We start from the raw sequence: 12,161 nt of genomic DNA, 5'->3' as shown, positions 1-12,161 counted from the left end.
AAGCTGTTTGCCAGAAACAAGTAATTTTGACAGCATTCTTACTAAAATAGTCCAGTCTGTGGATTCTAACATTTTTCTATCTACTGCTAAACATTTCAAGATAAACGCTCAATAGGTACATTCTGACGGGATAAAACTATGGAGGAAATCTAGCGTAAAATAAATATAATGTGAACTACGTTGCTAAGAGTACAATCAAAAGGAATTAAATTAAACTGGGGGTACAGGGTAGTATTTCACACACAACATACTATACATGCTTTAAAACAGTGTGATATCAATATCAGCTAAGGACACAAGGTAAAGTATGCCTTATTTACAGTGGCACAAAGTCGAACTGAGAACAACATCACACCGGCATGCCATGCTCACACAAATGCGGCAGCTGGGTTACGACAAACCTCCGTGGTATATGTATTAGTAGAGGCGGGCTCGGGAGTGGTTTCTTCTGCGCGCGTAGTTCCTTCGGTGGCGGTGACGGGGCGGGTGGCGGGCGGGGAGGGGGGCACTGTGGAAGCGGGTGGAGGGGTGGTGACGGGCGGGGGGGAGGGGGGGAGGGTGTGCGGGGGCGGCGTGGGGAGGGGGAGGGGGGTCGTCGTCGGCGGCGCCTCGGTCTGAAACGTGTCGGTGGTGGTGTCGGGTGACTCGCCGTGGTGGTGGCGGTGCGGGTGCGGGGGCGTGGACGCGGCGGGGGGGAGGGCGGGGGGCGGGGCGTCCACCTGCAGCGCGCGCGCCGCGACACAGACTAGGTTAGTACTGCCACCCATTTGTACATACAGTAAGCGAGCCCTGTGTGTGGTTATTGAGACGGAGTATTATAAAGATAAGCGGTGGGCTTGCTTTCGTCCAGACCTTACTGATCAGTGAACGCGCCTTTGGCTGCGCTTGGACGGATTTTAAGCATTTTATTGTGTAGGAACTTCAGGAGAGTGCTTTGAAACCTGCGCTGTGTTTTGTTTAAGCTTCTGTTAGAGGCAAAATGATAAAGCACAATAGTTAATAACAGCACACAAAGCTCACTTGTCAGTTGTGATCTTTTATATTATTAAATTCAAACAATTTATTATGAACGTCGATGTTGGTATGATCATGATATTTTCGATTCAAAGCATATGATGCTGTTCGATGTATGAAATGTACAATGTTTGGTCAAATGTTGGTGACGAAATGTAGAAAATTGAAATCCTGATGTAATGATTGATTTTAGTCGAATGTTTGCCACACATGTTGTTCCTGTACCGATTCCCAGTGCTAGTACGGGGGGTTCCAACAGTAGGTATACGGCATTTCCATTCAACATTCCATGCTAAATAATGTGTCTCGATGGATGCGGCTATGATGGCGTGACAGATAAGTGCAAGGATTCATTCCTCTTAATAATTTACTCTACAAAGGGACATTCATTGGTAAATAATACTTTTAGAAATCTTTTCACACCCCAGACATACATAATATTGGATTCCGTTCCGTCTATTGTTTTTATTCTCATCAGATTCGAGTTAAATTTGAATCATTTATTTTTCTCTTTTTAAGTATTATTTTTCAATGAATCGATCGATGACAGTCGAGTCGGATTACATTGTAAGGTTAGAGTCTCACTATTACGATCGAAAATTGGAAATAGTGCAACTCCAGCCTTACAAAGATGGATGACAGGGTCATACCAGGTAAGGGAACAATGAATGAGGAACACGTCTTATCTTAAAACTATCATTTGTTACATCATATTGACACACAGTTATAAGACCTAGGTATCATAACAATGAACCATTTTAAGCGTCACCCAAGCATATTTTAGTTCTTAGTTTCTTTGCATTTCGGGAGATCTGTCAACTGAGAGAACGTTGTAGGTCATTATATAATGTTTGGTTCAACAAAACCTACATAAACCCCCTTGAAATGCAAATAAACAATTAAATTAGAGATGCCCTGAATAGTGGTTTTGGCCGAATATCAAATATTCGGCCCCTCTCTCGGCCGAATACCGATTATTCGGCATGACATGCGAACATTTTGTTCACAATTATTATGAAAAGATCGCTAACAAAGCTCAACGTTAGATGACGTAACAACTTTCCAAGAACACATTCTAAATATACCTACATAGTTTTTGGTTATTTTTATTGTGCAATTTTTCTTTTTAAGTAGGTGCAACAGATATTCGGTATTCGGCCGAATAGTAGGCAACATTTGCCGAATACCGAATATTCGGCAAAGTGGCCGAATAGGCTGAATATCGAATAGTTGCCGAATATTCGTGGCATCTCTAAATTAAATACCTATATGTGCACTTTTCATTTGTCTTATTAATTTTAAAATGTGTTAAATGGGCTTAATTGACGATTTTCAAGGAAATAATCATGTTTATTCTAGTTGACGATCAGTTCAAGGTTTAAGAAGTAATTTGAATAACAAGAAACAATTGCTGATTCAAAGCAATTCAAGAGAAGGCTAATAGACGTCAATGACTAAGCCATTAAACATTGCACTTACTATACTTACTCATCGTCATTGATGCACTGTGCAGACTTATTTATTAGTCTTATTGCTTTTATTAAAACGATACTTCTCTGTCCAATGAAGGTTCTTCGCAAGGTCAGAAATGTATTCGAATGAGTGTTGTTAGTTTCGTTTTCATCCAAAACAAATGCTATAGGTACATTATGTGGATTCGATTACGCCACAAAAATGATCACAAAATTTTAGGGAAATCTAAATTATACCACTTTTAGTTCTTGGAGAAATGACATATATTTAGGTACATACTCCTGGGTTTGCGAACTTTAATTCACGGTACACTATGTTTGCTTTTTCTTAAGTATTACGGGAACAAAGTTATCTAGAGAAAATGGCGGAAAAAGAGATATAGAACCGCAATAGCGTATTGAGAATCGCCGTCGTAAGTCTAAAGGCTGACAGAGAGGCTGATAGTGACGGTTAATACTCGCGATAGGAGCGTCACTCTTGAAGAGTGAAAATGAAGGATAAACATTCGGACCTAAAAACTGTAACCATAGTCATTAAATCGGTTTAACCGAACTTTTCCTTTCATTATAGCTTGATAAATGCGTAAATCTTGCATTGCCAGAGACCTTGGCTCATGGAAAGTATTAAGGTGGATCTAATTCTAAAATGTTTATTAATTATTAAACGTAGGTATGAGAATACCCAGTAGATTCTAAATGTACTATTTAATTATACTCTACAAGTCACAGCATATGCACGCGTCAATTATCCCATGGTTCATTTAACCCTGAAAGGAAAAGCTCGGTTGATAACCGAACCGCCGGCATTATTAGTCATACTCACATATTCCTTTGCGCCTCTGTATACGAAATCCAACCGTAAGTAAGGACAATAAGGTGCAGTATCGTACGCAGGGCAGTACTCACCATCTCTGGCCCGGCGGGCGGGTCGACGTCCTTGTAAATGTCGTCGTCCTCGGCGTCGTCGTAGCCGCTGTAGTCGCCGGCGTCCTCGTCGTCGTCGTAGTTGTCGTAGCCCGCGCCGGAACCGTCGTCCAGGTCTTGAGGTGACTGAGAAAAACAAAGATAATAAGGTTTTAACGTTTTTTTTTATTTAAAATATGTTAAAAATACAAGCTCGGTGACGTCAAGGACTTACGCACTGAGCCAGCTGCAGCTTTGTCGGCGATGTGTTTAGAGCAGCGGTCGGCAACCTTTTAGCAGCCAAGGGCCACATAGTAGTTAACTAAGTTGATGCGGGCCGTACTTTGTTAATATTTATGACTTTATCAGACATTGTCATTTGTCAATATTACATGCAATAGCCAGGGAGGCTCACGGGCCGCAAGTGACAGGTTCACGGGCCGCATGCGTCCCGCGGGCCGCAGGTTGCCGACCGCTGGTTTAGAGTATAAGAGCGTATGTGCATTTGGAACATCTGGTAATTACAGAACAGAAGACTTATGTACCGATTTATTTCAGACAACTTTGAGATACTTATGCAGGACTCGTTAGGAGAAAATAATTGTTGAATATGTCCGTTTTCGAATCGATGTAAGGCTAACCTGCCTGCTGCTGGTATTTCAATACGCACAAATCCACATGGACCCGACGAAGCAAGAATCAAACTGTAAGTGCAGTGCCTGTGGTGTATGTGTACTTATGCACTTATTATATAAGCTTACGTATCAATCATGTAATCGAGTTAGTCTGTAAGTTGTGTTTGACCAATAAACACATGTAATCAATATTCTATTTTATTTATTAAAACATCCGTACATGGCGACCCTGCCAGGATATAAGGTTACTCCAGTACCCACCTGTCTCTTGAGTCGAGGCACGGGCTTGACGGCCGTCAGCCGCCAGCCGATGACGGGCAGCCGCAGCAGGTGCGCCAGCGTGCCGTCGCGGGACTGCTCGCGTAGACCTGCCACCAGCACCTTGTGCCGGCTCCATAGCTTCTCACCGCAGCCCACCTGAAATCAAAAATAATTTGAGATTATGGTCGTATCTATGGGAAATCACAGAATAAATAATAGTACTAGAGACAGAAGATTCACTCTCTAACAAAACGCGTCTATTACGACAGATAAGCTAGGTGGCGCAAGCGCGAGCAGGCGTCCGTTCCGTAGCGGTGCGCGGCAACTGCTATGGCTAGACATCAAAATTGGTGTGGGCCGCGTGTACTTGTAGCGACGCGACGAAATCGCCTGGCGAAATTTGCAAAACGCTATTTTTTTGATATTAGATTCCAGCTCGAGATTTGAAACTCCAATTTGTCAAATTACGGTGTTAAAACTTGGAGGATACAACTAAACGGAGTAGCCATTAACAGGCTTTCCCCTCTGTCGAAAATAGGCGGCCAACGGTCATACACAATGTATGGACTGACGTTTATCTGACATGGCTATTTTTACGTTACGCATACATTTGACGTTCCCCTCCCCCGCAAAAATCGGCAGACTGTTTTGTACAGAAAATTACAGACATGGCGTCTCCGTTTGATTATATCCTCCAAGTGTTAAAAGTAGTACGCGAGTGGCACCGATGAATTAATAGATTGGTGTGTGAATCAACGTTCTATTACGATATTTTGAGTTTGTGACACCATTCTTTTAACAATTGTTTATTTTATGCGGCTTTAATTTGTAATTGCTTCAAAGCCATTTAGAATTTAAACAATGTGTACGTATAAGACGACACGGGCACAGATCGGAGAGCGCCATTACCAGTCAATGTACTTGGAGTCCCGGAATAAGGAAGTCCCGGTAAGCAGTAGTAAAGCCACAGAACAAGTAGAATGGCGATGCGAGCAGGGTACGTGTCGCCGCCGGTTATGAGCAAAAGCTCGCATGCTAATACTCGCCCGCGCTGACCGAAAAACGTAAACATGCCTTTTGCGCTACAATAACCTTCAGATTAAGAAACCAGACATCAAATCTGTCTAAAGGAGGCGTATCCATTCACCACGCACACAAGTTTTTACTACCGTTGCGCGAGTGTTAGTAAATAGTAAATGTGGAGAGGAACGAGCGGCGACACCGGTTCCGATACTAACTGCGCGCGATAGCCATTCTAACCTCTTTAATATGTTCTGTGAGTAAAGCTGCTAAGACGGGTTCTATGTATGGCACACTATGCAGACGCGGCGCATTAACTTGTTGGTGCATTCCTCCTGTACACTTTCTGAAAGTGAATGCTGGGCTACCATATGTAGGCAACAATGGACTCACATTCAAGTAGATGGCAGTCGTGGCGTCACCGTGCCTGCGCGAAGCTGAGCCGACACCGCTCATCAGCACCGACTGCGTCCGCGCCGTTTCCGTCTTGTACGGCTCAATCCAGAACTCGTCCTGCAAATATAAGTCAGTTTCCATTTTTAATATTTTAGTAGATATATGTAATGCATGCATCCGGATAGGTGGGCTAACATAGCCACCAAGTGGATGCCGACGAAGAAGCGTGGGCGGGGCAGGCCAAGGCAGAAGGCCTACCGCGAACCACGTTCGACGTGTTGCCTCCCTGTCACACTTACGTACGAAATTACAAGTGCGACAGAGATGCAACACGTCGTACGTGGTTCGCGGTAGCCCCTCAGAGATGGCGGGACGACTTTGACGCCTTCCTTAACAACTGGCCGGAAGAAGCGCTGAATCGGGAGTCATGGAGAACCAGGGGAGAGGCCTTTGCCCAGCAGTGGGACACACAAATAGGCTAAGAAAAAAAAATGTAATTGAGTAGGTTATAAGCTCCCGGAGTGAAATCAGACCACCGAATGACGATTAATCTTAAGGTGTGGAGTAATGGAAAGAAGGTCTATGTACGAAAACAAACGCAATAGGCAGATATAAATTACTAGTGGCTTGTAAAGAAGTATGCAAGCATGCAAGTAGCATGTAAGGATGTGACGTCGCTTCAATTTGACATATTTTTACACAATAAACTAGTAAACAATGTTTTACTTGATGAAATCGAATTTAAATGAGAAATCTTAAGTCTTCCTTTACTTGCGTGTAACGAGCGAAAGTGTCGACATGGGCGTTTATAAGAGTGATTTGACAAGATGATGACATTACATGAAAAACTGTTACATGTAATGTCATTGAGTTTTTCTTTATTGATTTAAATGCCATCTAGTGAGTTTAGCTCTAACTGGTATTAATATAACTCGAGTACTAACAGTGATGTGCTTAGGGGTTTCAAGTAATTAACGCTAACGCTAGATGGCGTTAACCTCAATTATACATAGTGCATTTTGCACTAGTCATTGAGTTTTCACTTCTGCCGGCACTCCCTGAGTGCAACCCGTTGTTTTTTTTCCTAGATTCCATTGATCGCATGCGTTCAACGCTGCGTTGATCACAACAACCGCGCACTTAAATCAAAGAGGATGATGAAGCAAAGATCTTACCCAGTCTAGGGCCATGAAGCTGGCTAGTTCCATGAGCGCGCGTATCCGCTGCCGCGGAGAGATGTTCTGGAAGGCCCCGTCCACCAGAACCGCGAGCACTAGGCGGTTTTCGGAGCCCACGCAAGAGCCATATTTGGAGTGGGGTTTCTCTTCCGCTTTCTTCACCTGTGAAACAAAAACATTAACGTTAAATTTAAAATACGGAACATGCGTCGATCAAAAAAGTATTGTGTTTTCTGCAACCAATTTGCGTGTTTGCTATAAAACGCTAGTAAGCATCAGGTTTTTCTTTACATGTCCTATTATCCTATTATATTAGAAAATGTATGAATAAAAACTTAAAAACGCACGCACATCGTACGCGCACTGATTACCATCTATAATAGGTCCATCAACAAAATTATATTACAACTAAGCAGGAACTATCAAACTATCATCATTATTTCAATTAAGTTCCGTGAACGCTAAAACATTCATTGGCATGAATTGAAAGTTACGAGTCCGCTTTGCATGCAATTGCGTCCGCGTAGCCATCAATGAAGTGCATCTAAACTGTAATAAACCGCTCATCCGCCTCACAAATAAGGGTCAGAAGTCATACAAAAGCGGCCTGGCTTCATTTGACTGACCCACTTTCTTTGTTTGGCCAATACACACTAGTCTCAGTCCACTAATCGGGGAAGGATGCTGGGCTCTTTTATACTTTTCCAATTAAGTTCTTTGTATAGGCCTACAATAGTGAGTGAAAGAATTGCGCGGTTGATAGGCTGTACTAAATAACGATGATAGTCTAAATGTCGTTTCTTTTTTTCTATAGTGTGGATATGGATAACACGATCTAGAATAAACTCGTACGAGTAGGAATACTCTGGATGGGCACCCAGAAATATTGAATAGCTAACTTAATTTGAAACTCTCTCAGGGAAAAGGCCAAACTAACAAGCACTGAGCCCGTCCGTGCTTGGTGAGCGTGTCTGGAGTACCTACTCTGGAGTCTATTGGTGTCCTGAACGTACCTCGATAGTGAACGAGTCCGTCGCGCTGAGCCCGCGGATCCGTCCGTGCGCGGTGACGGTGGAGGTGTGCGGGCCGAGGTCCTGTGATATTGGTGTCCAGAACGTACCTCGATAGTGAACGAGTCCGTCGCGCTGAGCCCGCGGATCCGTCCGTGCGCGGTGACGGTGAAGGTGTGCGGGCCGAGGTCCTGTGATAGGGGCTCATCGATGATCAGCCCGTCTGGAGTCTATTGGTGTCCTGAACGTACCTCGATAGTGAACGAGTCCGTCGCGCTGAGCCCGCGGATCCGTCCGTGCGCGGTGACGGTGAAGGTGTGCGGGCCGAGGTCCTGCGGTTGCGGTACGCCGCTGATCAGCCCGTGTCTCGAGTCCACGGCCAGCCAGCTTGGCGTGCGGCGTCCATCTTCGCTGTGAACCTGGCGGTAAGTCAGTTACGACTAAAGTGCATTTACATTACAAAAAACTAGAATTAGCAATCATCGGCCATTATTAATCGTAAGCTACCTACGATTGGTAAATTTATATGCTATAACTGCCAAAAGCCTATTTGACGTTATTATTACACAAAGGTAATTAACGTTAACGAGGCATTTCCAGTTTTTGTATGATTAGCTTTGTTTGTGTAACATGACTGTGTAATTAATGTGGGGTTATGGGACTTATGGGCTGATGTTAGGTATTTCATCTTTATTTGTCCATGTGACTATTATTTTATGGTGTTTTTTTCCATTGTACGAGTATCAATGACTGATAGAAAATGCCCTAAGGCGTTAAGCACCATTTGTACTTTTATGCATTTTCTCTAAATCTTTTGCAACATGAGTTATGTATAAATAGGAACATAATTATGTAACTACTAGTACCCACTTTTATGTTTCTGCATCGATCATAGTGATAGGCAATTGTTCCGGTTGTCGTAAACGACTCGCGGACGGAAGAGCGATGGACCGGAAAATTGAACTTTTAATAATACTTACCTACATATACACTGTAGTACTTAATGAGTTCGTTTACCTCGTAGCTATCTCGTAGCGGATAACCAATTAATTATTTATGCAAGTGATTTATTGAACACTTGGACAGCACATTCATAAATTTGTGCTTCATTGGTTAGTGGACGGAGTCTCAACTCATTAAGAAATCAAGTATTTATTTGTTTAATAACAAATAATAATAACAAATTATTTCATTCATTCAGAATTTATCCGCACAATGCGCCAAACATAGGCAAACCGGAAATATTATATATGTCACCGTAAAATAGGCGAGCCAATCAATTCCTACGGACTACTCGCCAGAAATTTGTGAAAAGTAAGAACGTAGAAATTCAAACTCAATTTCTTCGTTGACTCGATCTACTTTCTATAAAATCTCCCAGCGTTCGAAGGAGCATAATTCTTTGCCAAAGTGCTACATTTGAATTTAGAATTGAATTGAACAAATTCTATTGAACGAATGGATTTGAAGTCGTACCTTATATGCTAGTACGTCGCCGGTGAATGCTTGTTTGGGTATTTCCATTCGGAACAAGTGTCCCACGTAGGCCGATGTATCAGGAACACCCCATAACCTTTTTAGGCCATTCTTCGCTATTTCTGAATGGTTTGCTGTTAGTTCAACCTGAAAGTAAGCAAAATAAATTACTCGTAAGTTAGTTGAAGGGAGAATAATCCTTTGTCTTCTTGTGCCGAGGGGAAAAGTTTTAAGAGATTGTTTTACTCCTTCAGGTAAGTGTTGTTTTTCCGTGAGAGGCGTAACTAACTGCACTATTTCAGTTAGATTTACTGCGACGTTTACAGTTTCTGTTTTTCAATCTTAGCTGAGACAGAGTTCGATGCTAAATGGATCGAAGTATAGACAAATTCGACAAGCAGCTGCAGGGGTCTATCTTGACTTATAGCTATTTTGTGACACCATGCATCCGTGAAACAGATTAGTTAGAGAAAACGTGTGCGTTTATGTTACTGACAGAGACAAACGTACCTACGAAGGGAACACTACTCCCGAGACTCATTTACTTGATTAATCTATCTATGTATCTATCTAATACCTTTAAACGAGCAATTCTTGCTTATTTATTTATTTATTTATATATATATTTCGAGGATCTCGGAAACGGCTCTAAAGATTTCGATGAAATTTGCTGTATGGGGGTTTTCGGGGGCGAAAAATCGATCTAGCTAGCTAGATCTAGATCTTATCTCTGGGAAAACGCGCATTTTTTAGTTTTTATATGTTTTCCGAGCAAAGCTCGGTCTCCCAGATACATAAATATTATTATTTTATTTTTATTTTTTGTGTGTTATACCGTCTTTATTTTTTCTGTAGTCAGTTTTGAGAAGGACAACTTACAACAAAAAAACACATACAATCATAAGAGGAAATTATCCTTACGTGTTCCGTGACCCATGTTTGGCACGGAACACTTGGAATACAGATAAATACAATTAGGTACCTACTAATGTTAAAGTTTTTGGCCAGAATATCAGCTCAGTAGCTTTAACAGTAAAAGTATATCAGTCAACCAGGAGTAGGTACGATACGAATACACTGTACAAGTCAGTACAAAACTACCAAATTGCAATGGTCTTCCAAATACGCAAAGTTCGTGGCACATATTTCCCTTGGTAAGTTAGAAACTGCCAGTGTTAGTTGTAGGGACATTTGACTATCTACTAGTTTAACTCGCAGACATATGCTGTTGTGAGTTTAGTTTACATACAGTCTGGGGATTAACATTTGGATAAGTAGCAACAGTTGCACTACACTAATCTGACTAGAAACTTATATACTACAGTTACTTCTTCAGTACCCTTGGCCAAACCTGACCATCATTATCACTTTAATCAAGCGGTTCTCTAAATAATTGCCGAAAATTATTTTGCCGAATGTAATTTCATGAAAAAATACACTTTTTAAAACGCAACATTTTAGGCAGCAAAATGACTGTAAGTCTATTTAATAAAAAACATAAAATGTATATTTTTGTAATTGAACAGCGTACGATGCTGATTTGTAATCTGCGTTGGTTGGTTGGTAAGTGAAACTAAGAAAATAAAACTTCGGCGAAAAGGCAAAACACCCTAGTCAAGCTCTATGGCCTGTCTGTTTAATGGAAGACATTATATAATGGATGTGACCCTTCCGTGTGATAATTCTTTGGTTTCAGCCCCTTTTACCATTTGTTGTACCTAAGGTTATGTTTACCTGGAATTCCTCGCTGTTGTCGAACGCGAAGTCCTCGTCGTGGCGACTCAGGGCCAGCGGACAGAGCAGCAGCAGCGCGCACGCGACGAACCGCGCGCCCCCCATCTCCCGTGCTCCACTCATAAACACATGCTGCGGACAAACAATATACAGCTCAGTATACGTTAGACCAGCGGTCGGCCATCTTTTAGTAGCCAAGGGCCACATAGTAGTTAACGAAGTTGACGCGGGCCGCACTTTATTAATATTTATGACTTTATCAGACATTGTCGTTTGTCAATATAACATACAAAATAACCATCAGGGAGGCTCGCGGGCCGCAAGTGACAGGTTCACGGGCCGTATGCGGCCCGCGGGCTGCAGGTTGCCGACCACTGCGTTAGACTAAGGGCCAGTTGCACCAACCACATTTGACAGACTGATCAACGTCAGCCGGCGCGCCCCGGCGCTTTACTATGAAACTTTCCATACATAACAATTTTGCGAACTCTTTAACGATACGAACAGTTTGGTGCAACCGACCCTAAGATCGGGATCGTTGACCAAAATATGGTTAAGTAACTAAAGAACATCTGGGTATAGGTGATGATGATGATGATGAACTAATGTTATTGATCGAGTCCTAACAGTCGAAGGCATGACTTCGGCTCACACCTTGCATATTCACTATTGGCAACGCGTCGATCATATCCTTGGCCAAATTGGAGGTTCCTTTTTTTTTCAAATGTTGTTATATAAGGCGCCCGATTGGCTCACTGATGTTAACCATGATCGAGAAGTGAGAACAGTTCAGAAATGAACAATTTGTACGTCTGTCAGTTTAGTCAGAAACACGTTTATTTTCAGTGCATAACTGGGACTGTCTTGCCTAGCGGACTAAACATAGACGTCTAATTCGGTAGGCGAATGCAAAGTGCGACAATTATACTAGAATGAGTCACAGGAGGATTGTTTCTAAACTTGGCGCGAATAGGAACCAATTAAGCGAAATGGCAAGTAAAAATAACTTAAGTTTAAAAAATAATAATGTATTAGTGTGAAAAAACATCAAATAAAGAACTA

The 12,161-nt window shown here is 42.2% G+C and overlaps 1 protein-coding gene across 1 annotated transcript in view; it reads right to left on the bottom strand.

Annotated features, from left to right (window-relative positions):
* Positions 1-12,161, bottom strand: part of LOC134655511 (dystroglycan 1) — a 129,667-nt gene that overhangs the window by 25,117 nt on the left and 92,389 nt on the right. Inside the window, exons 4-11 of the mRNA XM_063510980.1 lie at positions 11,100-11,231; positions 9,366-9,512; positions 8,141-8,308; positions 6,877-7,041; positions 5,699-5,818; positions 4,286-4,441; positions 3,393-3,536; positions 402-719 (exon numbers count right to left, since the gene is read on the bottom strand). Coding sequence (XP_063367050.1) covers positions 402-719; positions 3,393-3,536; positions 4,286-4,441; positions 5,699-5,818; positions 6,877-7,041; positions 8,141-8,308; positions 9,366-9,512; positions 11,100-11,222 — 1,341 coding nt within the window. The 5' untranslated portion in view covers positions 11,223-11,231. The remainder of the gene's footprint in view (positions 1-401; positions 720-3,392; positions 3,537-4,285; positions 4,442-5,698; positions 5,819-6,876; positions 7,042-8,140; positions 8,309-9,365; positions 9,513-11,099; positions 11,232-12,161) is intronic.

This window comes from Cydia amplana, chromosome 16 (genome assembly GCF_948474715.1).
Source record: "Cydia amplana chromosome 16, ilCydAmpl1.1, whole genome shotgun sequence".
Lineage (NCBI taxonomy): Eukaryota > Metazoa > Arthropoda > Insecta > Lepidoptera > Tortricidae > Cydia > Cydia amplana.
This window is presented reverse-complemented; position numbering and strand designations above follow the sequence as displayed.